At 35.1% G+C, this 27972-nt stretch overlaps 1 protein-coding gene and 1 pseudogene across 1 annotated transcript in view; one reads left to right on the top strand and one right to left on the bottom strand.

Moving 5' to 3' along the window:
- The window catches only part of LOC133090011 (transmembrane protein 33-like), a 61560-nt pseudogene extending 48610 nt beyond the window's left edge, over positions 1 to 12950 (top strand).
- CTNNA3 (catenin alpha 3) overlaps positions 1 to 27972 on the bottom strand; it is a 1728069-nt gene that overhangs the window by 596321 nt on the left and 1103776 nt on the right. Inside the window, exon 11 of the mRNA XM_061197871.1 lies at positions 17931 to 18023. Within this exon, the coding sequence (XP_061053854.1) occupies positions 17931 to 18023 (93 nt within the window). The remainder of the gene's footprint in view (positions 1 to 17930; positions 18024 to 27972) is intronic.

The following is a 27972-nucleotide window of genomic DNA, read 5'->3' as shown; positions in this document are numbered from 1 at the left end:
ACTTCTCTGGCCTCCACCCTCCACCAACATCATTTAAATATCTTCAACATCACCACCAAAAATATTCAACGGCACTTATATGTGAGGGATAGTAAGTGTACACTTCTTGGGTCACTATTTCACCTAGGAATGGAGCTAAAGTCTTTGGGAAATATTTATTTCTTATTCAATCATTCACTTGTAATTAATAACTTTCCAGATTAGAAAAATTATTTGAAATGGCTCAAAATAATAGGCATACAGAGTCACTGTTGATGTAGAAATAAATAATACTAAAAAGTAGAAAGAAGAAGCAAATTCAACAAATACCAAGACTAATATAGTTACTGAAATTGAACCTTAAGTTTAGTATGAACTCATCTATAATCATTACCTCAAAACAAATACATGAAGTTACATAATTTCATTAACTGATAAAAGAGACAATGTTCAAAAGAGTGTGATTTTTTAGAGTAAATTCTTTAAAAATTTAGTATATTGCCTGAATCCTAAACAGGGGATTTAAACATAAAAGAATATTTTTCAAGAAAATGAGAATACACAGCTTGAAACAATTCAATCTTTTAAAGTCAAATTGTTCTTTCTAGCATTATCCATGTATGGGCTCAAAGGGACCAAATATTGCTTTATTATCTTAAATATATACTTTTATACCCAGCTACCTGCCCATAGAAGCTTTTTTAATCAAAAGCTTTGACAATTAAATATTTGAAAATACTATAGCAAAAAGACATGATTAACACATTGATCTATCATTTTTTGCCCATCTTGTTAAGTAAACAGATGTTAATTAAGTGATTTTAGAGGACAAGAATTATATTCTAAATTCTTCCCCCAGTGTGCTGTGTAATCTTAGAGAGCCCACTTAACCTCTCTGGGATTGAACCTTACTCCCTGTGATAGCTTAAAGAAATTACAAAGCCTATTTAAATAATAAAGTGATACATAAATATCAAATAGTACTGTTACCCTTTGTGAAGAAGCCAAGGTTAGAATTCTGAAATACCAAGCCCTAAATACATGAGGGTCAAAAGGCATTACAGACTCTATGTTGAAAGTAAAGATTTCTGGGAAATTTTCTTTATCACCTTTTTTACAGAAAGGAGAAATAGAAAAAAAGTATATGTTCTTTGGAGAATTACACAAATATGAATAGATAAAAACTCTGTTGAAATAATTCCTATAAAACCAAGCAGAATGTTAGTATCCAAATCCTGAAGAAATTCTTCTTCCTTATACATAAAATTAGTCCAATGATTCGATGTCACAAGACTGTCACAAGAGTTAAGTATGAAAACTCTGGGAATGCACCTGCCACATCCCAGTTGCATGACAGATGGCCATCTCTTCCTCAATGGACTTTGTTACCAAGTGTTACATATTCAGAAGGTGTGTATATGTTCAAAAGCAGATGGTACGATTATTTTGTGAGATTTTTAACTCACGTTGTTTTCATTAGATGAAGAGTGCAATTTTATTACGATATAAGTACAGTGACTGTTATTTCTGAAAGTGTAGGTCAAAACACAGATTAAATCTACTTTTAAAAATATAAACTATTCAATGTGTTATTATTGATACCTTGCTACTTATTAGAAACACCATTTTGACTCATAAATTCCCCAACCTAGTTCATTCTATCTTATGGAGCAATGACCTTATAGCTTCTGGACCTCAACACAGTTCTATTTCACTCCCCTTGATCTGGTATCTGCGCATTGCCTTTTATATTGAGCACATGTGATAACGGTATGTCTATTCAAATTTTTTCCTATTCTCCTAGTCCTGTTCTCCCTGGGTGACCCAAAATGGCAGAGTACTTTATTTTATGGAACACTGTCAGCAAAGGCAGCTTTAGAACAGAAACTATAACATTAAAAAAAAATAATGATTGTTGGTCTACATATATTCTTTTCACATTTATTCTTAAGTCTATTCCATTGCTCTCTTAAAACTGACTTTCCCAGGTCATTGCCCTACTCAGTGTATATTCCAAGAGACTGAGAGTCATCTGATAGTTCCAAGCTTCTGATTCAATGTGGATGTGGAAGTGGAACACCCTTTTCTTGAAAAGGATGCAGAAAATCCCTCTAAATCTAAATCGGGATGTAGGGGTCAGTGGCATTGTCAATAACAACACATAAAATGAGAGCTCAGAGTCTTTCAGTTATAGGACTATAATTTGGAATCTTGGTGTTATTTACCGCTTATCAAAAATCTGCAATAGGTCCTATTCTTATTTAACTCCATGAGGCTGTGCTCACTGAATTAAAACAGAATTTAGAGAACACAGCTCGAATTACTTAAAGACCTACTGTATTGTATAGACACTGGAGATGAAAAGCAATATTGAAAAATTAACTGGAAGTAAAAAGTATGGTAAGACTCTATAGTAAAGTCTGCAAAGTGGGGATTCCCAGTGTTTTTCTTTTCCACCGTTAGGTTTACTTTTCAATGCCTAAGGAAAAAAAAATTTAGAATTATATCGTCCAGCCCCACTCTCTCCTCCTTTCCCACAATGCCACCAGAACCTCTCTTGTTAAGATCACTGCTGACTTCCGAATTTCCAGCTCCACCAGAGACTTCTCAGTACGCATCCCACGGGAGCTCTCTGGAGCACGTGGCAGCGCTGTCCACTGTGCTGACACGCTCAACTTGCCAGGCTTCCACCAAGCCACCTGTTCCTGAAGTTCCTCTTACTTCGATAACTGTTCTTTCTCAGATTCTTCTTCTTCTCTCCTAGATGTCTTTTCTTAAGGTTCTGCCTTGGATCCTTTTATTCTCTCTTGCTTTTTAGCAATCTGGTCCTACATGTATGGTTCTAACCATTGCCTCTATACGAATGGCTACCATATCTAGCTGTGATATCTCAAGTTCTTGTATGTGTTGTTTGCTATAATCTCAACCTTATCTTGAGAATACCTTAAATATATTTAAAGTACTACTTGGATGTTCAGGTAGCACTTTAAATATATTAATTCCTGCCCTAAAGTGACTCCTCCTTCCTCATCATATTTCCAATTTCTCCTAAGAGAACCACTATCCTCCCAGGTATAAGCCAAAACCATCCAAAATTTATCCTCTTTGCCTCCATCATCACCATCATCTAATTTGTTTTCAATTTCTGGCCAATTTATATAGTCCATTTATAATTTATCCCATCTATAATTTTTATTCTCATGTCTCTGATTCAAATTCTGACTTCTGTGTATAATATTCAATAATCTCTTAACTGGTCCTGCCTATCCCTTTTTCCACTCAGTTGACACACAGTTTCCAGATTAATACCCAGGAAGCAAAGCTGTGATGATGTCAGTCTCCTACTCAAAACCGGTAATGAATTGTCATCCTTTACTAAATTCCAAATCTAAATTCTTTCACTTGGCAGTAAGGGCTATAACCTTTGTTTCAATTGTGGATCCAACCTCTCCCTTTTCCATAGCCTATGCCCTCCAACTTGTTCTCAAATGAGGCAATATCTCCTAGAAAGCACTTGGAAATGTGTGGAGGCATTTTTGGTTATCACAAAGACTGTGCTGGGGGAGATGGTGATTGTGTATCTAGTGCCCTAGATTCTGGGTTTTCTGGCATGTAGAACCCCATCTGGCATTTGATGTTGTTGTCCCATACAACAAAGAACTGTCCCACCCCAAATGCCAGGAGCTCCCATTAAGAAACAGTGTGGCTTAGACAGATTAAATTACTTACTTTTTTCAATTTCTGTTATATACTTTTCCATCTCCTCTGCTTAGAATGCCCTTTTTACATTTTCCCAAATGTCCAAATCTTGCTCATCCTTTAAGCCCTATAGAAAATGTCACTTTTCTGAGAGTCCTCCCAGAATCCTCTGACATATATCTCTAGCTTCCATGGCATTTCATGTATTCTCCTCTATCACCACTTTGTTTCTATCAATACCTGGATAATACATTTTCCCTTCTCATTGGAAATGTAATGTAGTAAGGCTCCGTCTTACTTTTTCCTCTGTAACTAGAGGCTGGCACAGATCCTTTATGCTAACATGCTTAATATTATAGCATATACCATGAGCGTAAATGAGGGCTCTAGCATAGACTCTCTGGTTTGTGAATAATCCTGAAATTACTGCCTCAGCCTTGATTTGGAATCACAATTAGTTCTGGCTACTTACTTTTAAGCCATTATCTAACTTTGATCCCACGTCCCCACTAAAATTTAATGGCTGTGACTTCTCTTCTACAACTTCCGTTTCTTCTTCTAGGACACAAAACCTCATATTTTCTTAGATAAAGCCCCTCCTAATTGAACCCAGACCTCATTCCTGAGAACTGTTTTAGTGGGTACCCCATGAATCCTTATTGCCTGCTCCTTGCTTGCCCTAGTTTCACGGATGCTCCTGATAGATGGTCACCAAATATTTGTCAAATTAAAGAGATCCTTGGGTTGAGTGGAAGGGAGTGGCCAACTGTGTAATCAGGACAGGATTTAGAACAATAATACTACAATAATACAGAGCTTAATTTCCAGGCTTGGAAAGCAACTGTGTTCATAGCTTTCTCAGGCACTGTCTCTCCATATAAATATCACAACATGGCAGAGAAGAGACTGATCCTAGGCTTCCAGTCTGAAATCTTAGAATTTTTTTTTTTTTTTTTTTGCCATTCTCTGAAGAGAAAAGAAATAGATTAGGTATAATTGTAAAAGGCCTGTCACAACTCTCATAGGTACACTCTGGGATTGTTAAAGAATATGATTATTCTAAATTGATTATTTGAGTCCTATACTGTTTAGTTGCAAACAAAACACCCATCATTATCATCTACAAAAGATGAAAAGAAAACATATCTGCTTCCCCAGAGTATGATACTTAGAAAATTAAGTACTTTCAATTCATAGATATGATGGCTCCTTGATCACAAAAACAACAAAAAACTCATACAAATCAGGACATGCTTTTCCATATGAAAGTGATAGCCCAATGCCCTTACTGAAGCGTGAACTAAATACAGTAACACATCATAACTTAATCAGAACAAGCTGTTATTACAACAAAACAATCCTGTCCATGCAGAGACAAATAATGCTAGTCACTTTACATGACTTGTACTTCAAGCAAAGTGTTATATTGGGACCTTTTATCACTTTGGTTAGAAATGGTTAGAAACTGGGAGTTTCTATACTTAGACAACAAAGAAGGATGAGGAATAGTGCTGGCTTTCAGCATGCCCCTGCCAATGTCTACAATGCAAAATAAGTTCATGCAGATATAATCATTCACTCCATAAAAATGTACTGAGTACCTACTATGTGTCAGGCATTATTCTTAGGGTATGTCAGGGAACCAAAAATTCCTACCTTCATGGGGATTTTATTTTTCCATGTTTAAATATAAATTCAGGTGATCTTCAGTGCACACCCTCCCCCAGGTACTTTATTCTTTTTATACTTCACAGACTTCTGTGTCTGGGCAGCCTCGACTTTCCTCCCTACTTTTCAACATACCTAATATACAACCCTTTTAGAAAGTAATTATAGATTTCCAATAAGCAATTTACGAAAATATATCCCCAAGCATATGACTGAAAATAAACTAGATGCCTCTGCAAGTTGTTTTAACTCTGTCAGGTCATTGGATACCATTTGATGAAAGGGATAAACAGAAGAAGATGTAACAAAGCTGTACGAGATATTGATGCAAATGTGACAGAGATTTGAAAATTTGACTTGATTTTGGAAAGTCTAAGCACCTGTGAGAGTCTGCCCAATTGAGTGTAAGTGTATTCACTGTAAGGGAAAATATCCCAAGTTTTCCCATGCTTTTTACTAATTAAAGAATCTTATTTAAGACGATCTAATACCTCTACCACCCAATCAAGAAATTCTCTTTCCAACATCTTTGACAAAGCATAGCACATTTGACTTCTGTTTAAAAATCACTTCCAGTGATGAGGTAATAACTAACTCTGGCTTAAACAACTCATTCCTCTTCTACCGAGCCCTTAAAGTGCAGGGACTGAACCCACATGGTATTCTAGATGTGGACATTCCTGTGCCAAGTACACTGGGAAGTTTCCCATAGTCTACAAACTAAGCCCCATAATCACTTTAAAGCTGTAAGATGGTCCCCATGTCATGCTACTGACTTATAAAGCTGCGTCAGCTATACAAATGTCACCTGTTTTTGATGAATATCAAAGTAGAAAATACATTAATTTTGAGTAAAAAGTTGAATAAATTTTACTTTAAAAAAAAATTTAACTCTATTGACCTAATTTCACTATAGAGCATGAGAACGCTTTCATGGACCAGTGTTTGGAATTCATTGAACTAGATAACAAATGTCCCTCTCAACTCCTGTTTTTCCAGCTGCTTTTCATAAGCAATGTTTTGCCTATCCACTTGTGCAATAGATTTTATTTAACCTAAGGCTCTGACTTTACATTTACCATTTTAAATTTTAGCTTATGAGTTTTCAAACATTAGTCCAGATTATCAACATATTTTAGAACCTTGAATTCTTTCTCTTATCTGTGCCATATGCAAATATAAAATGTTTACTTTCAAAATAACCTTCCAAGTTACTTGTTAAAATGGAACAAGGATTAGGCCCTATAGATAGTGATAGTTTTATCCTTCTGCCAGGTTGAGTTCAAATAGCTATAGTACTCCAGCAATGCTATCATCCAGATCACATTTCCCTCCTTTAAATAAAAGACACACCCATTAAAGGATCTCAGGATTGGGCATTAAAAGGCTTGTAGGCCAACTTCTTACCCTCTACACAATAGCTTGGTCTAAAGATCACCCTCCTTAGTTTTAAATGTCTGTGGCATTGAGAAACTCCAAATCGCTCCCTCTCAACAAAGTCCAATTTCCTCCGGGAGAGCTCCTTTAGAAAATTCATTCTATACTGAGATAAAATTTGTAACTTTCTAGCTCTTGCTCCTAGGTTGTAGTTCTGCCCCTTAGGGACCTTCAGAGCAAGTCTTTCACATCATAGCCCTTTGAAGATTTGATGATAGTGATCATGTTTCTCCATGTCTTACCTTTTCCTGGCTAAAAATTCCCTGTTGCTTTTAGGAGTTTTTTATATGGCATAGTTTCAAGTCATGTCACTATTTCAGATATTCTCTGCTAAATATGCTCCAAGTGACAATCTTTTAAAAGTGTGACACCTGTAACTGGGCAAACTATTACAGTTGTAGTTCTCTAGACACAGTAAGAACCAGGATGATCCAGTTCACTGAAACCTAGGTGAATTCAATGGTATTTAACAAACAGGAATTAAGTGCAGCCCCATCAGCTACTTCTGCCCTATGTTTTCTCAACCTGACTCGCTCCAGAATTAATCTAGAATTTTTTAAATTGGTTAGGTTTTGTTTTGAAATTAAGAAAATACCTATTTCTGGTTAAACTAAGAGTCCTTAAAGAAATAAAATGAGATCTGAAAGTACTCCTCCTGTTTCGCTTCTTGGAAGTAAACACGATTAAAATTTTCATGAGAACCTTTTCGAAAAATTTTCCTATGAGTACATAAACATATGCCTCAATCGTCTCCTTTTTTTCATATAAGTGGGATAATATACATACTCATGTGAAATATACCTTTTTCAATTATCTTGGGTATCTTCCATACCAAAACAGATATTGAGCTGACTTACTACTTTAAACAACTTTTAACATTCTCTGCTACCCGATATTTAGGTTGGTTCTAGCTTTTGCCATTACAGATAAAGCTGCATAAAAACCATGCTCATAACAAACTGGTGGTGCCAGAGGGGAGGTGGCGGGGGGACAGGCGAAATAGGTGAAGGGGATTAAGAGGTACAAATGTCCAGCTGTAAAATAAATAAGTCACAGGGACGTGATGTACAGCATAGGAAATACAGTCAATAATACTGTAATAACTCTGTAAGGTGAGAGATGGTAACTAGACTTGTGGTAATAAATTCATAATATACAAACATATCGAATCAACATGATGTATACCTAAAACTAATATAATACTCTATGTCAATGTTAATTCAATTAAAAAAAGATTTTAGAAAACTTGCTCATAGACTTTTGTGCATGTGCACACATATATCTGTACTATAAATTGCTGGAAGTGAAATTAGTGGACCTATGCACATATTTTATTTTAATAGATATTGTCAAAATGGAACTTACATGCACATGTGCATACATACATGTGTACATGCATACATACACAGGCAACTGGGGTTCACTCTAGACCCACTAATTCTGAATTTCAAGACATACCATATAAAAAATATACAGCTTGAAAAAATAATTTTGAAGTACAAAGTACAAAGAAGTACAAAGAAGGTTGAGAATGTTTTAGAACTTATTCTTTGATGAAAAAATGTTAAATCATACTAGTCTTTTCTGACAGCTACACCACACTGTTGATTCACACTGAGATTACTATCAACTAAAACTTCTAAGCCTTTTGGAGAGTAAATTTTTGCTAAGTTATATTTACTCCATTCTCTACTTTTAAATTTGTTTTATAGTGCCCAATATCCATGGTTTAATATTTATACCTATTATATTTCATCTGGATACTGATATTTAGTCCATATTTTGAATATTCAAATTCTTTGAGACTGGACTCTTTCAGCTAATATAGTTCCTTTATCCTCTTATTTTTAACTAAAAAATTTAAGAACGTAATTCTATAATTTTATCCAAATCACTAGTAAAACACTGAAATGAGCTAGGCCAAGAGCAGACTGCAGCCCAGCAGTAGAGGTCTCACCCTTGGTTAGCAACTATACATTAATCAACCATTTTAAGGATTCTGTTTTTCATCAGTTACAACTCAAACTAATTATAAGGTAATTTTTTTTTACATTGTCAAAAAAAAAAAAAGACATGCCTTGTTAGGAAAAGTATCATAAAAGATGTTGCAAAAAGTCTTGCTGCCCTCTATGAATATAGAATGATTTAACATTCTAGAAACCCTATCATTCACTTATATATTGGACAAATAGTTATTGAGCATACGATATATGCTGCATTTCTGCTAGTATGGGAGACATAAGTAGTGAACAAGGAACAATAAATCATTGCCTTCATGAACCTTATGTTTGAGTGTGTACAATGTATAATAAAAAGTAACAAAATAATATAAAATATAATTTCAGATTGTAGTAGATGCAGAAAGACATATGTCATATGATATTACTTATATGTGGAATGTAAAAAAAGAGACTTTAAAGGAAACAAATATGGTGACATAATAGGTCATAGCTGAAGAAGTAACTTAGGGAGATTGATGTCTGAGAAGATGATATTTGAACTCAGTTCTCACAAATTAAACATAACAGAAGCAGTCCATATGGCCATATGAGAAAAGCACACTGAAAAATTACCAAGTGCAAACTCCCTCAGGTGGGAAGGCGCTTACTGTATTCTAGAAACAGGTCAATGTGCAGAGATCTAATGAGTGAAAAGGAAAATAATATGAAGTAGGGCTGAAAGTTAAGCAGTAGGAATTTCATATTAACTCTGAATAAGCCATTAAAAGAAGTTTGCATTTTACTGTAAGGGGCTAAGGAAAGCAATTGCTATGATAAACATTTTTTAAAATTTTACTTTGGCTTTTACATAGAAAGTAGATTACAGAGATATGAGTATAAGAATGGAAACCATATAGGATGATATTTCTGTAGTCAAAGATAGATGATGGTGGCATAGGCTATGATGTTGACAAACGAGATGGAGAAAAGTATGTAGATTCAAGATAACTAAGTTTTGGTGAAGTTGATAGGGCTTGTTAATGGATTAAATAGGAAAACCAGCCATTAGATATCATTAGACTATAAACTTCACAAGGGCAAGAATTTTTCTCTAATTTTTGTTTTCTTTACTGTTTACTCCCCAGTTGCATAAATAATGCCTACCACATAGTATATATTCAATAAATATTTACTGAATAAAAAAAATAAAATCTTTAGGTTTTTCCCCAGAGCAACTAGGTGAAAGGCCATGCCATTAACTAAAATCAGAAAGACTGAAGAGGAAGCAGAATGAGGTGGAGATAGAGCAAACATTTGTTCCATTTTGGCTATTTTAAGCTTTAGATGTCTTCTAGATATCAATGTGGAAATGTCAAAGGCAAACTAAGTATTTGAGTTTAGTCTTTAGGAAAGAGGGCTGGCCTGGAGAGAAAAATTTGGATGCCATCAGCATGTGGCTATGGAATTTATTGTAATTAATAATAAAAAAAATACTAAAGAGTCCCTGAAGGACATTTAAAAAAAGATCTGATTATGGAGATATATAAAAACATGTTTATTCGTGGAAATATTTAATATCTTGAAGGAGTCATTATTCCATAAAATAATCTAAAACCTAAAACATTTTAACAATTTCAATAAAAATTCTAATGTGTATTTTTATAGAACTTTACAAGTAGATCCTGAAAGTTATAAAAAGAGAAAAGAGTAGAACAGTAATACTTTAAAGAAAAAAACGAAGTAACTGAATTTGCCTAGAAGATATCAAGATGTAATACAAAGTCATAATTAAGACTGTGACACCCTCATACCAAAACCAAAGACACAACACATGCACACAAAAATTATAGGCCAATGCCACTGATGAACATAGATGCAAAAATCCTCAACAAAGTATTAGCAAACCAAATTCAACAATACATTGAAAGGATCATACAACACGAACAAGTAGGATTTATCCCAGGGATGAAAGATGGTTCAATATTCTCAAACAATCAATGTGGTATACAACATTAACAAATTGAACAATAAAAATCATATGATCATCTCAATAGATGTAGCAAAAGCTTCTGACACAATTCAACATCCATTTATAATAATAAAAAAAAAAGTTCAATGAAGTGGGTCTAGAGGCAACATATCTCAAAATAATAAAGGCCATATATGACAAGCCCACAGACAACATCATATGCAATGTATGAAAGGCCGAGAGCATTTCCTCTAAGATCAGGAATAAGACAAGGATGCCCACTCTTGCCACTTTTATTTAACACAGTACTGGAAGTAATAGGCACAGTATTCAGACAGGAAAAATAAATGAAAGGAATCTAAATTGTAAGGCAAAAAGTAAAACTGTCACTGTTTGCAGACAACAAGATCCAATATATGGAAAATCCTAAACCTGTTACCAAGAAACTATTATAACTCATCAATGAATTCAATAAAGTTACAGTATACAAAATTAATATACAGAAATCAGTTGTGTTTCTATACACTAACAAACTATCAGAAAGAGAAATTAAGAAAATAATCCAATTTACAATTGCATCAAAAAGAATAAAATACCTAGAAATAAATCTAACTAAGGAGGTGAAAGACCTGTACTAGGAAAACTATAAAACACTGATAAAAGAAATTGAAGAAGACACAAACAGATGGCTTTCTAATATCTTTATATATCATGTTGATGGATTGGAAGAATTATTATTGATAAAATGACCATATTACCCAAGGCAATCTACAGATTTAATGTAATCCCTATCAAAATACCAATGGCATTTTTCACAGAACTAGAACAAATAATTCTAAAATTTGTATGGAAACACAAAAGATCCTAAATAGCCAACATAATCTTGAGAAAGAAGAACAAAGCCAGAGGTATCATGCTCCCTGATTTCAAACTATACTACGAAGCATAGTAATCAAAACAGTATGGTACCTGCACAAAAACAGACACATAGATCTGTGGAACATAAAAAGGAGACCAGAAAAATGAACGCAAACTTATACGGAAATTAATCTACAGCAAAGGAGGCAAGAATATACAATGGGAAAAAGACAGCTTCTACAATAAATGGTTTTGGGAAAACTGGACAGCTACATGCAAAAGAATGAAACTGGACTATTTTCTCATACCATATACAAAAATAAATTCAAAAGGGATTAAGACTTAAATGTAAGACCTGAAACCATAAAACTTCTAGGAAAAAACATAGGCAGGGACACTTCCCTGTCATGCCTCAGGGCACTACTGAGGGTTTCCCCTCTGCATCACCACCTCTTTCCCACAGAAGTGAAGGGAGCGCTTCCAGGTTCAGCAATAACCTGGAGCTGGTGTTAGGTTGGCCCTGCTGGGCCTTGTTCCAAAGCTCTGCCTTCACTTTGGGCTTTCTAGAAACCCAGATTTGCTCTTGGCCATGCTGGACAGCGTCCCAGATGCGTGTGTGAGCCCCCCATGGCAGATACGGCCTGAACAGCCCCCAAGGGGCAGGCGCAGTATAATTCATGATGGCCAATAAACTGGACATGGCAATGTGGCTTTCTCGCTTGTTCACAGTTTACAGTTCTGCTTTGTTCTGTCTCTTCTTGGGTTGCAGGAAGCAGCAAGCTTTTACCAATGTGCTTTGCTGGCAAATGCTCTGACTAGTGCTCTGAGGCTGCACCAAAGATTACCATACTTCCAGTTAAACAGAGCATTCCAGGCCCACGCTACGTCAGAGGACAGCTGCCACTACCTGTTCTATTCACTCATTTTTGTCAATTCCCTACCCGGTTACAATGAGTATTTTCCCAGTCTTGTTATTTTATTTGCTTCATGCTGCCACATACACGAAAAAGGCCCTTGATGCAAAGGGTTCAAATAGTTTACCTCTGCTGAGAGCTCTCTTGGATAAATTAACTGCTAATCAACAGAATATTCTGAAATTCATTGCTTGTAATGAAATATTCTTGATGCCTACTACAGTTTTTATGCTTTTTAGTGGTCAAGGAAGTTTGCTTCACCCTTTTATATGCTATAGATTCCTTACTCTTTGATACTCCCCTTGAAGAAATCCATATTGTTGGACTTTGTTTAATGAGCCGAGGACTGTTGTTGAACATCTGATAATGAAACCTGCTTGCCCACTGTTTGTGACAAGACTTTGTCTCCAGAGCATTGCCTTTATAAGCAGACTGGCACCAACAGTTGCATAGTTTAACATTCAGCTAAGTTATATATAATATAAATAAGCATTGTTAGCTGCTGGTACTTCTGCTAGGGATGGTTAATTCCAGGTGTAAAAGTGACCTCAATGCAATTTGCATAATTTACATAAATGCATCTCAAAAGAAAAATATTCATTTTCCTGGCATGTTAAATCAAGCCTTTTAAACACTTGCTGAGCAACTTTATTGTAATGTGTTGTTAATAGGGAAGTTTGAATCTTGTGATAAATGTATCAAAAATTCTTTAGATGCTGCTGTGCCTTTATCATGAAGTACATTTATTTCTCTGGTAAAAATACCTCTAAAGTTTGTTTTCATCTAATTGGTAACCTGAATTTATATCTGGCATGAGTTCATTGTGGTAATATTAACATGTAAATTCAGTATATTTTGAGACAGTATTCTTTTGCTATTCAGTAATTTTGGTTGACGATTTTAACAAAAACACTTCCCACTGTATTTAATTTCAAATTGTTTCTAAATTGATTTTGTGCTGCTTTGTTAGGACAGATTTATTTTGGATGTACCGTTATAATAGGAATTCTATATGTATCTTATACTATGACTTTCCAAAATTTTATTTTCATAATTACTTCTGTGGCTTTGAATATTTTTTTAAAAGGCCCAAATGAAAGCTTGTTAACCAACTGGGTAAATATTTGTGGTCACCTAAGCGTTTTACATCAGAGAGCAGTACAGTAGTCAGTCAGTTTTCCTTTCAGAGATCCATTGAGTAACACTTCTCAAACAGGAAATCATTCTTTTAGAAATGTGGACACACAGGTTTTAGTATTATCATAGTTTACACAGTTACTTAGATCAGATTCTTGACTGCCAATTTTCTCGGTTTCTTAGGCTTGAATTGTCATAGACGGTTACAGCAGTTCAGATGCCTTTTGAAAGGAATGTAACTGAAGATTGAGCATATGACTAAACTTTGTATCTGTTCTGAAATAATAATGAAGATTATACATACTTACCCATCAAATCTGACTTAAAAGATTAAATAGAAAGGTTTATAGGAAAGGTTATTGATTGGGAATGGAGCCAGAGGAGTTGTGAGGGAAATAGTGTGCGTTTCAATGGCGTAATGCACAGATACGTTTGGGGGGATTGGATGTATTATGCAACTGTGATTTGAGTTGTGTAATATGTTAAATACATTCGTTCAGCTTCCATTAACTCCTTTTTAAAATTCATTCTGATCTTTATTTATTGTCGCATGATTGGAAACGTTTAAAACATTGCAAAATGTTAACACAGAGTAATGTAATGGTTTTCATAACCAGTTTCCTTCTATGTGCATGTAACTTGGATTTCTCAAATATAGTCGGTGACTAATCAGTGACATCAGTTTTCTTTTTACTCAACTTTTTGATCTATAGAAATGTGATACCCACTTGATAGCTCAACTGTAACCAGCTAGTTTTGTAATTTTGTAATATTTATCTACTAAGTTAGAGAAGCCTCGTAATATACAGTTGATTGTGTGTGGGGGGGCAGTCTTATTATCACTATGTATGTCATCTGATGGTTTTAAAAACTAAATTTTCTAGAGCAATAAAGTAACTACAATGTTAAGTAAACAATAAAAAAATACTCAGGCAGGATGCTCTTTGACATTGGTTTTAGCAACATTTGGGGGGGATAAATCTCCTTAGGAAAGGGAAACAAAAGCAAAAATAAACAAATGGGACTACATCAAACTTAAAAGCTTTTGCACAGTGAAGGAAACTGTCAACAAAATTAAAAGGCCTCATACTGAATGGGAGAAGATATTTGCAAACAAAATATTCATTAAGGGGTTAAGATCCAAAATATACAAAGAGCTCATACAACTCAACATCAAAAAAAGAAACAATCCAATTAAAAATGGGCAAAGAACCTGAATAGACATTTTTCCAAAGAAGATATACAGATGGCCAACAGGCACATGAAAAGATGCTCGATATCACTAATTATCAGGGAAATGTAAATTAAACCATGAGCTGTCAACTTCACACCTGTCAGAATGCCTATTATCCAAAAGACAACAAATACCAAGTGTTGGCAAGGATGTAGAGAAAAGGGAACCCATATGCATTGTTTACAGGAATGTAAATTGGTGCAGTCACTATGGAAAACAGTATGGAGATGACTCAAAAAATTAAAAATAGAACTACCATATGACCCAGGAATTCCACTCCTTGCTTTTTATCCAAAGAAAACAAAAACACTAGTTTGAAAAGATATATGCATTGCAGTATTATGTACAATAGCAAAGATATTAAAGCAACCTATGTGCTCATCGATAAATGAATGGATAAAGAAGATGTGGTATACACACACACACATAAACACACACAATGGAACATTACTCAGCCATAAAAAAGAATTAAATCTTGCTATTTGTGACAACATGGAGAGACCTAGAGGGAATATGCTAAGTGAAATAAGTCAAACGGAGAAAGACAAATACCATATGATTTCACTTACATATGAAATCTTAAAAAAAAACACAAATGGACAAATGTAACAAAACAGAAACAAACTTATAGATACCAAGAATGGGGGGGGGGGATGGGGTGATGAGAGAACTAGGTGAGGGAGATTAAGAGGTACAAACTTCCATGTATAAAATAAATGTCACAGGTATGAAATATACAGTGTGGGGAATTTGTCAGTCATGATATCATATGTTTACATGATGATAGATGGTAATTAGACTTATCATGGTCATTTTGAAATATATGGAAATATTGAATCACTATGTTGTGCACAAGGAACTCACGTAGTGTTGTACATCAATTATACTTCAAAGACAAACAAACTCATAGAAAAAGAGACAATATTTGTGCTTTTCAGAGGTAGGAAGTAGAAAGAGTGGGAATTGGATAAAAGTGGTCAAGTTACAAACTTCTAGTTATAAGAAAGTATGTACTAGGGATGTAATGTATAACATGGTTAATATAATGAACACAGCTGTATGTTATGTATGAAAGTTATTAAGAGAGTAAATCCCAAGAAAAAAATTTTTTTTCTTTCTTATTTTGTATCTATATGAGATGATGGATGTTCACTAAACTTATTGTGATAATCATTTTATGATGTATCTAAGTCAAATCATTACGCTGTACACCTTAAAATTATACAGTGCTGTATGTCAATTCTATCTCAATAAAACTGGAAAAAGGTTCCATAATACTGTTGCAGGGATAAAGAAATGAGTCACTGGAATAGAACAGAGATCCCAGAAAATTGTATACTTTGGAACGTATTTCAATTTATCTATCAATTTATATTTCATACAGAATAGGAGTAAAGAAACTATTCAGATTTGATATGCATGTATTATACATGTATAATGTATTAAATAAAACATGTATTGTATATATATGCATGCATTACTTATGTTATAGTTTATATGCATATGTATACAAATATATATAAAACAATGGAAACATTTAAAAAGTGTGTGTGTATGTGTGCAAAATGGTAACATTTCACATTAATTGGGAAAGGATCAACTATATAATACATGATGGTTTCCCAATGGTTACCACTGTAAAAAAAAAAAAAAATCTCACTTCATTTAGACATAAAAATAAATTTCATATGAAAAAAAGATCTAAAGGTTAAATAACAATAATTCAATCTTTTAAAAAGAAAATGTGGGAACTATATAACATTTTTGTTGCAAGAATTTCTTGACAAAGCACAAACCAACAAACCATGGCACAGGGTAGGTGCTCAAATGTCTATTTAAGAAATTAAAAGATGGATCATATGTTCACATTAAAGTTCTTAAAATCTTTTATGATTAAAATATTATTTTCAAAGTTAAAAGAAAAGCCATAGTCAACTGAAGACATTTTTAACAAACCTAAGCAATGCAATTAAAAAAAAAAAAACACCTAAAAATTGGCAAAGGGTTGAGGCAACTCACAGAATTAGAAAGCCAAATGGTTAATAAATGTTTTTAAAAAATGTTTTCTTGAGTAATCAGAAAATTATAAGTTGAAACCAATGAGATACATTGAATACTATTTGGATTCAAAAGACATTTCAAAAATGACAGCCTCAAGTGTTATCCACCATGTGGAGAAATGAGAATTCAGACTCTTGAGGGGAGTGAGTGTAAGTGATTCAGCCACTTTAGAGACCTCACTGCAGAGTTTTGTTCCCTGTGGAACCTCACAGAAAACTGCCATCAGTTACAAGATCTCAGGCGCAGGTCCTCAGGCTGCATTTCTTCAGCCAGTGTTCACTTGTTAATCAAATTAAGTCTAAGGAAGCACTCTCCCTTACTGTTTCCTCAATATTCTTAGAGATGAAATCACCAGCAAGGCAAATCAAGAATTTAACACACACTCTACTTTTAGTAAAATAAGAATCTAAGCAGATGTCCAGAGACTTGAAGTTTCTAATCATTATTATATTTCACATCCTTACAACATTTGTGGTTTTTATTATGAAGTAATTATCCATACTATTTATTGCTTATTCTAAGACAAGGAAGGTGTTTAAGATTGACCTTATGTGTATCCTGATTCATGGTTTCAAGACAATCCGTCATCTAAAAATAATTCCCTAAAGAATGTGTTGCTCTTCAGATTTTAAAAAACTCCTGAATTGCAGACAAGACAGTATTTCTTGGCTTTTTTTCAAACTCATGCCTTCTTTTGATAAAAGAGGGAAAAAACCATTAATGTCATACAATTTGAGGTTTCAAAATAAATAAGACTAAAAATAAATCAGATCTGTTAGACAAAACACTGCTTTGATTTCAAACTATACCTTTCACAAAATTCTAATATGATCTCTCAGGATATGTTACAAGAACCAGGTGTTAAATAAAGAATGAGGTGCTTAGCAAACAATAAAGTATGACCTTAGGATGAGTCATTTTCTGTGTTTAAGACATATATTTTAAAATATTTCCATATGTATGAAAGTCTGAAGCATTACATATAATTTTTTATAGCTAGTTTAATGAAAGAGACAGTAACTTAGTTATCATACCTGTGGACACAAGGTTTCCAGGTGATTGGCTGCAACTTTGACAACCTTAATTCCATCTTCATTTGTTGACATGGAACAAGCAAGATTTGCCACCTTAAATACAATATAAAACAATGGAAATTATCTCAGATTATGAAGGAAATGCAGAAACATTTGTCATCCTAGACAAGTAAGAGTATGTACATGTTCACTGAAAATCTCAATGACAAACAACACCATTTTCATAAATGTCACTGGTATCTGCTTTATGGAAGCATTCAGAGAATCTATTGATATTAAATAACAACAAAGGACCATGGAAAATCATCTAAAGCCAAAAGGAAGACTGGTGAGTGAATTAGTAAACCCTGTACAGTCTCTTGGTATCAACACCTAACCCATAATAAGATGCTAACTATTATGGGTTCCTATGGGACTGAAAAAAAAGTTTACCTATGGATTGAATGCTGATAGATTCTTGGAATCTCATATGATTGTGGTTTATTTTAAGTTTGTAATTGGTTTATTATTTCCCAGAGGTCTATTATGCATACTTAAGTTGCATTAAGCATGACTGTATCTTTATTCGTGTTCTATTCAGCATCAAATATGCTGCAAAGCTGGACAAATACAAGATAATTGAATTCTTCTTTCTGTTCTTGGTTTTCTACTACAACTTCGTAGGCACTATTTGACATTCGAGCAGTCAATTTGATTCAAGCCCTTAGTAATACCCATATTCTTTTATGCATTATTGCTTTTGAAACTCACACTCTTTTCCAGGGAAATGGGTGCCCTTTTAAATAACTACATTCATGTCCATTACCTAAGTCCAACGTTTACAAATAATTTCTTTATACCATGAATGAGTCATGAGAAAGATCATGGAATGCCTTTCTTTTCCTTTGAACCTCACTGTTATTCAACATTCCCCTTGCTAACAGGTGAGTATTCATGTACAGAGGCAATGTTTTCTCTGATCTACAAAATATGTCGTTGTCTTCATCACTGCAAAGAGATTGCTTTTCTAACAATCATTTTCCTAATATCTCTGTTAGTTATTATATAATTTTGCACATGGCAAGTTTTACTGATCAAATCCAAAATGCATTCAGTTGCAGAGAAACCGCACTTAAACTGCATGCAGTGGAAGCGAACAACAAACATATCCTTGGATGACTATTTGTAGAGTACCACAAACTGTTACTTACATGGATTTGCAGCCTTTGTTTTTTTTATAGCATTACTTTAAATATGTCAACAGTGAAACAACTCCATGGTTTGCATTTACATATAATGAAATAGCAGCCATACATTATTTAACTGGGGAACGGCATTGTTCACTTTATTAATATACATGGAAATGGCTTACTTGAAAAGGTCTTTTGTTGGCTTGAAGGTCACAATGCCTCAACTTTCATATCTGACACATAATTAGCACATTTGTGAATTATTTGAAAAGGGCAGCAGTTTCTTTGCCCCTCTCGCCCACTCCCAAAGCCCCACTCACAGAAAGTAAAATTTAGCAGTCTAACTGCTTTAATATGTCTCATAATAATATGCACTGCACTTGCAGAAAATAGCTATCTGTAAATTTGAACACTCTTTGTTTTAAGTAAAAATTTTAAATTATTGCCTCAATCTTTTGGTCAAATCAGATGAATGTTGGTTAATCCAAAGTTTAAAATTACAGAAAGGTACTCTATATAGGCACTCTTTTTTTAAAAAAAGTTATTTTATATTGGAGCATAGCTGATTAACAATGTTGTGTTAGTTTCAGCTGTACAGCAAAAGGATTCAGTTATATATATATATCTATTCTTTTCCAAATTCTTTTCCCATTTAGGTTATTACAGGATATTGAGCAGAGCTCCCTGTGCTATACAGTAGGTCCTTGTTGGTTATCTATTTTAAATATAGTAGTGTGTACATGTCAATCCCAAACTCCCAATCTATCCCAAACAACCCAATCAAAAAAATGGGCAAAAGACCTAAATAGACATTTCTCCAAAGACGACATACAGATGGCCAAGAGGCACATGAAAAGATGCTCAACATCACTAATTATTACAGAAATGCACATCAAAACTACAATGAGATATCACCTCACAACAGTCAGAATAGCCATCATCAAAAAATCTACAAACAATAAATGCTGGAGAGGGTGTTAAGAAAAGGGAACTCTCCTTCACTGTTGGTGGGAATGTAAATTGGTACAGCCACTATGGAGAACAGTATGGAGGTTCCTTAAGAAACTAAAAATAGAGCTACTATATGATCCAGCAATCCCACTCCTGGGCATATATCCAGAGAAAACCATAATCCAAAAGCATACATGCCCCCAATGTTCCCTGCAGCGCTATTTATAACAGCCAAGACATGGAAGCAACTTAAATGTCCATCAACAGAGGAATGGATAAAGAAGATGTGGTACATATACACAATGGAATATTACTCAGCCATTAAAAAAATGAAATAATGTCATTTGCAGCAATATGGATGGACCTGGAGATTATCATACTAAGTGAAGTCAGACAGAGAAAGACAAATATCATACGATATTGCTTATATGCGGAATCTAAAAAAAATGATACAAATGAACTTATTTACAAAACAGACTCACAGACTTAGAGGTCACCAGGAGGAAGGGTGGGGACACTCTTTTACTTTATTTATTTTTAATGTTTCATCTTTACCTTTTTTCCCTTTTAAAAACACATTCTTCTTCTGGACATTTTCTGGTCTCCATGTTTATCGTAGCCAATTCAGTGACTAACGTTAACATAAAAATCATCCTAAACACAAAGTTTCTGTTTATATTAGCAGACTTAAGCCTTACAAAACTCTCAATTGAAAATACAACACACCTCAAAGTTTTCTACTCAATTAATGATTATATTAACACTCTTTCTGTCTTCCTTTATTCAGACATACCCAAACTTCTCCTTACCAGAACTGTTCTATGTCAGGTAAACTTTCTAGATAATCAAGTACTATTTCCAGATTATTAAGGCATGTGGAGTTTTAGTGATATTTTATACAAACAAACTGAATTTATAGGATAGCTAGTATTCTGTGACCAAACAGAGAAAGTTATGTGATAAAAATCGCTTTACATTTCTAATTTGAGTGATTTGTGACACATTTTCTAAGTCACATGAATGTGTAAATGAAAGCCAAATTTTTTCTAACAATATTCCTAAGTTCTGTGTGGCTCTTTAGGCAGTCAGGTATGTTCCCAAGCATGGCATGAAGGCAACTCCCTATTGGTCAAAGAAAACAGCATGCAAACAAAATATTTTATAAAACAGTTTGAGATATTTGGACATCTGACAGCTTTTATATATCTAACTTTGACAGTGTTTCAAAAGTCTGTATAAAGTTTCATTATTCAAGAGATCCTTGTGAAAGATTTTTGCCCACTAAGGAAAACTGTTCACAGAGAGGTTTTGGAGACAAATAGATCTGGGTTTTAACTCAATTCCCACAGTTAATAAAATTTCTGACCATGGGCAAAATGTTAACATCTCTGAGATCATTCTGTCACCTATAACATGGGTATGATAGTATCAATCTCACTGGAGTACTTTGAGGATTAAATGAGATAGTTTATGAAGATAGCCTGATACCAGGTAGCCCTGACCATGTATCAATTTCCTTCCAGCTCATCTCCCTTCTATTAATGGGGGGTGGGAAAGAACATTCACTCTCTCAAGAGGTTTTATAGAATTAAAACTTTAGGAGTCTAAAGAAATTTGACAAAATGTCCAATCAAAGAGCCACAAATTCAAATGTTTACAGGACTCATGCAGGGAATACAAACACAGTGTTTAGATGTAACAGTGGTTAGGGTGCATGGTGGTGCCCCAGGCAAACATGAGTGTGTATGTCCTGCCTAAAGGCATTAGGGCTCATTAAAACAAGTTGAAATACAAGGTAAAACTCACTTCCTTAACCAAGCTAACAGTCTGTTGTCTTACTTTAGTTCATAGTTCACCAATTTGTGACCTCTGACCTCATTTTCTAATCCTTTATTGTATAAATAGGAAAACAAAGTCAGAGAGAAGAAACATACTCAAACTATCCAAGGACAGGGAGAATATTAATCAAGGCTATGTGTGTGCTATTTATGCCATCCTGAATTAAAGCATTGAAGAGTTTCCTGCATTGAAATGATTGACCAGACTTTTTATTGATATTGTGCTATATCCTTAGCCAAGACCAAGAAAATCAGAGCCTAAAGTATCCTAAATAAATGAGACCAAGGGCACTCAGGTAAATTCACAAGTTTATTAAAAAGACAAGGCCAGGACACAATGTTCTTTCGTTTTTACAAAAGATTAAGCTATATCATTAAAATAATTGCTGATTATCTAATAATTGCAAAAGACAAATTTTAAAAAAATTTCAGACAGGGACATGTTTTCATGTTACTCAGAGGGGAGTGATTTTTTAACATCAGCACCTCACTTGTGAGCCTCTTTCCTTCTCACCAGTCCTTGTGCCCTCTAAGATGTATATCTCATTCTAAATGCTTTAAACTTGAATGTACTGCCCTTTCAGGTCTATTAAAAAAAAAGTTGTAGACAAAAAAGCCTGACCAGGCAATTCTTGAACTAATTCACATTTATTACCATCTTGTTGATGTTTGTTCTCCTCTTCCTGGTTCCTAGTTCAGTTTCTGTATACCAATTTTGAACGTCCCTGCCATCTTTTCTATTTGCTGGACTTTTCCCCTTCACCTGGCATAGAACATGGTACCTCTCACTCCCTGACCCGTGTTCTGAAGTGAGAAATTCCCTGCTCTGGAACCTGGCCTCATAAAACCCTGCCAGCTCTGCCAGTTCCATCAAGGTCAGGAAGCTGGCCATACTTGACCCCCCTCACCACCAATGACTCACTAATGGCAGTATCAAGGAAAGCTATAAAAAAGATATTTGGAGAGTGGGAATATTTTCAATGACATTTAAATCAGTCTACCATGCTATAGGCTTAACTCTGCTGTTTATCATTACTCTGTTCTGAGTTGATAAAGAGATTGAATTTTAAAAGTACTGAATACCAGAGCATGCTATATTTTAACATTCTAATATCAAGTGTTATTTGAAATCTCAGGTGCACTAGCTGTCCTCTCAAGTCATCTTAGACAACTGAAATGGTATCGTTGCTAGGAACAAGCTCACTATTTGGACAGCTGCTCATCATACATCATTCATTCTGTCACTAAGGAGCTCTCACACAGATATTTACCTGCGATATGATTTCTCAAGAACATGAAGCAAACTTTGATGTTTGGTGAGATTTCCATTTTTGCATATTCATTGTTTATATATAGTTCACATAGTTAATTGTAATATCATGTTACTGTGTATCTTAGCTCTCAAGGGGGAAGAAAGGTCACTGTCTCATTTTCATTCATTTTCCTCTCTGGCAGATGGTCATGCAACTCCTGTGTAAACACTTTCAGAGACAGAATTTATTGTTTTGCAGGGCAGCCTATTCCCGTTGCAGGGTAGTCCAAAGTTACACAAGTTAAGAAGTTCTTCCTTATAATGAGGTGAAATCTTTCTCTCAACAACTTTCTCACGGTGCTTATAGAATCTAAAATGTCAAATATCTTCAATAATAGAAATAAGGTTGGGCTCACAGAAAATCTTTATTAGTAGTCCTCAACTTGTGGGATAATTTAGATGGTGAGCATAATAGAATCACCAGTATAGCTATTAAAAGAAAAGCCCAGGTTCCTCTGCCAAGATATTCTGATATATTAAGTATGTCTATGGGTGGAAGTTAGAAGAGGTATAAAGTATGTTTAACTAAATTTTTAAAAGTTCCCCAGGTGATTCTGATATACCACTGTCCACACACACATACACACAACACACAGAAACATATTTAGACTTTGGGTTGATTTTCATTTGTTTGGATAGATACTCCTTCCTGAAAATTAATGTAAAGGGGTGAAAATCTACAAGAAATATGAACTGAATATATATGGAAGAGGCTAGGAATCATAGAAAAGGCTTCGCAAATTAGAGACAAGAAATAATGACCTATACTACCACCTGAGAAATAGGGCTTAGTCTATTAGGGCCACTATAACAAAAGTAAATATACTGGGTAGCTTACAAACAACAGAATTTATTTCTCACAGTGCTAGAGGCTGGGGAGTCTAGAATCAAGGTGCTGCCAGACTCAGTGTCTGCTGAGTACCAGTTTTCTGGTTCATAGACTAAACCCTCTAGCTGTAACCTGACATGGCAGAAGAGGTGAGGGATCTCTCTGGGGCTTCTTTTAATAAGGGCACTAATCACATATATGAGGGTTCTTCCCTCATTACCCAATCACCTTCAAAAGGTTCTACCTCCCAATACCATCACCTTGTGTGTTAGGATTTCAACATATGAATTTTGGGAGACACAAACATTTAGTCTATAACAAATAGAGAAAAGTTTAAAAATCAAAATACTCAGGAAACAAGAAAATCAAGTGTAGGAGAAATTTCTGGCCTTCTCCCCAGTATCCAATTCCTTTTTCTGTCAATAACACTCTGATTTCCCTTTGGAGAACTATTCTCTCCTCCTCTAACCCAGTGGTGTGAAATCTTGGTATGACAGTTAATCAAAGCTCCTAGTCCTCCCCTGGCCCTGGTGTGGGCATATCCATCACTTCCTGCATGGAGCCCTGGAGCAGTTCCTGTTCCTACCCAATCTCAGCCCTCTTCTCTCAGTTTGCCTGTATTTATGTGCACTACCTTGTACCTTCAAATGATGTCTCTTTTGTTTTCTACTTAAGTAAGCCAAATTCATATGATCTTGCATGCAACTATAACTGAATGTAGTAGTGAACCAGAAATTTACACACCACTTATGCACTAATTTCAGATGGTTACTCTCAGCAAAGTTAAAGGCTGGCAATGCAGAACCATAATCATTTCAGTGGAAGGCACTTTCTAGTCAAATGTCTGCCTCTGGATTTAGGCAACCTGGATACCCTAGTATCAGGGGCAAATGCAGAGAAGGAGATGTTCATTTCAGTTCCTGCACACATAGATAAATGTGTTTTTACCTGTCTTCAATGGAATATCTAATCCCTTGATGTCTATTAGAACATTTTACAGACCAGGTAAAAAAGGACATCTAGTTCTTGAAGAAAATAATTTAGCAATTGTGTTTATCCTTTTGTGAGCTGTTTATTATATCTAAAAGCCACCCTTTCATGTACTCTTTTAAATTCATACCTATGCATTAAGGCCTGGATCAGATAACATCTCCTCCACAAACCCTTCTCAGATGCCCGGAATCATAATTCATACTCCCACAAGTATAGCACCTACTTTATTCTTCCTAGACTCACTTATGTATTTTTCAGATGGTAAACTGCTAGAAGGTAAAGACAACTATGTATTCTTTTTTAAAAATTTTTTATCAGCCGAAGTATCCTAAAAATAGAATTTAGTCTATGTAAATAAATAAAAAAATAGTTTATCTTTGTTCATCTGGAAACTGAATTATCATGAATAGATATCTTCTATTGTGTCTTAATACATGCAATGAATGTATATCTTAGAGGGCTTAGCACGTTTCCAACTTAATTGGAAACTATGTCCTTCCTCTGCCCCTTCCTCATCAAAAAAAAAAAAAAGTTTCTAATTATCTATTACAGGAGCATAAAGGTTAGTATCATTACTTTAAGTTATGGAGGAAAATACTTGAGGAAAGAAAGCCCTTGAGTCATTAAACTTAATTGCCTTGAGTTGATTTCAGTCCAACTGTTTGTATATTGGGAACATCAAAATCTGACAAATCTGTAGCAAAGATGCAAATAAACACTTGAAGTAAGGATACAGATACAGTATAGCTAAAACAAGTTCTTTATTTGTGACTTGGCATTTACAAAAGATTAGATTGCTTTCTGAATTTAGAAAAGAATAAAGATTCACAAAAGCTTGTGAAGAGCTGTGAAGAAGGAAAAGAGAGGAAGGGTCTACAGTGGATATTAATTAGGAAGTCGCTAGCTTATCAATAGCAATTGGATGTGTGTGAGTAGGGAGTAAATATTCTTAGAAGAGTACCTAAGATACCAATATTATTAGGCAGATAGAAGAAGATAAACCTATGATGGGTCTTGGAAAAAGTGGCCAGAGATAGAGGTTACCCACAATACTCTGATGTCACAGAGGATAGGAGAAGAGAAAGTTTCAAGAAAGTGGTTTCAACTACCAAATAATAAGAAGTCAAGTAAGTAATTCCTGAAATTATTCACTGATTCAGCCACACAGAGTGCCATTGTTGGTTGAGGCAGAATGATGGTGGTCAGACTAGCGTAGTGTGGACAGAGGACAGTGTAGGTGGTGAGGTAGCCCCATGTGTCTTGTGACACGAAGCAGAGAGCTAGAGTCTGCCTAGACAATACTCACTCCCATTCCCTTATCAATCCATTTGTTTTGATTTCCTCTCTCAAAACATCTCCTGAATCATCTACTTTTCTTGCTCCCTACCCTAGTCAAGTTTACTGTCAGTTTTATTTTTTCATTCAGCCTTAGCTTTTATTCTCAGCCACTGTGCCTTCTCTACAATATGTTCACCACACTGCAGCTGACGATTTTTTTCAAATGCAAATTTGATTCCCCCATCATCATCTCCCATTCCCACTCCACATTCCCTTCCCTACAAGGTCCTCTATAGTCTGGTCCAAGACTCATCACCCATAGTTCTTTTTCTCTCTTTACTTCAGCTATGTTAACCTATTTTCAAATATCCATGCTTCCTTCTGCCACAGGACATTTGCACACGCTGTATTCTTTAGCCTGGAATGTGCTCCTCCTCCTTCATTGCCACATTTATACTACTTAGACATGGTTAACTGCAGGTCTCTGCTCCCAAGTAAATTTTTAGAAAGTTTTTCACCAATACTGCATTCCCCTACCCACCACTGAGACCTCTCTCTAACCAAGTCAGGTTTTTCCTTCAGAGCCTGATTCTCGATTTGTAATTATACATTTACTGAAAAGATTATTTGCTTAGTGACCATTTCCTCTGCTTTATAAGAGCAGGGCCCTTACTTGTTCATCATTGGACCCTCAGTTTCTAGTACCTGATATATGGTAGCCAAACAATAGTCCTTCAGTGGATGAATAAATGCATGAGTGCATGGATTAGTATGCTTACGAATGTATCATCCCCAAAGAGAGGATGAAAAATTGAGTTTAGAGGGAGGAGGCAGCAGCAGAAATTCAGGACAAGCGAGAAAGGGAAATGAAATTTCTCTCTGAAATTCATTAGCAATATTCCACAAAGGCTTAGACAGCTGGACTTCAAAGAAAAGTAACACACTTTTCTTCTAGTCTGCTCATTGTACTTAACAAAGCTTGGGGGACAGCTTCTTTTGAGTTTTAGTTTCACTTAAGATATCAAATTGGGAAGGACTGATTAGCTCCCAATTTAGCTTTTAATTTATTTATTTTTAATCAAGCAAAATAACTCTTCAAAGGACCCAAGCTGGCTGCCAAATGCTGGTGAGTAAGGCAGATGAAAAGAGGCGCGATAACTCCCATGAACAAATCCAGGAGCTTTAGTATCTCTAGCAGAACGTAATGTAACGCGTGCTCTGTTTCCAGGTAAGCCTAGCTCAGAGCACTGGGACTGAATGTGAGACGTGTAGAAGGGGGTCTGTGATCTCTCAGTGTTGGCACCCAAGTGACCTCTGGCTAAGCAAAGCCATTTCTTCTGTTCCTCCCGGTCAGACAATGCTGCTGTGCTGCTCCTTGTAGTAACAAGAAATGACCACGAATTATGAGTTTTGTAGAATATTTAACTAATAGAATCGTGTTATAAAAGTGCATAACAAGGTACAGGTAAACAGTTTCATCAAGTAACAAATATCGATTATGCACCTATGATGTGGGCTAGGAACTGCCCGAGAACTCAAAGACAACACAAGCAAATCTCAAGAAACATAACCTATTTAAGGGGACACATGAAAGAGAGAATAAAACTGTAGTTTCTAAGTACGATAGGAAGCTAGAGGTAGGTGAACCTCCTAGTGGTGACTGTAGTCAGGC

The sequence above is a fragment of the Eubalaena glacialis genome, chromosome 1 (assembly GCF_028564815.1).
Source record: "Eubalaena glacialis isolate mEubGla1 chromosome 1, mEubGla1.1.hap2.+ XY, whole genome shotgun sequence".
Taxonomy (NCBI): domain Eukaryota; kingdom Metazoa; phylum Chordata; class Mammalia; order Artiodactyla; family Balaenidae; genus Eubalaena; species Eubalaena glacialis.
Note: the sequence above shows the minus strand (reverse complement) of the source record. Positions and strands in the feature narration are given on the sequence as shown.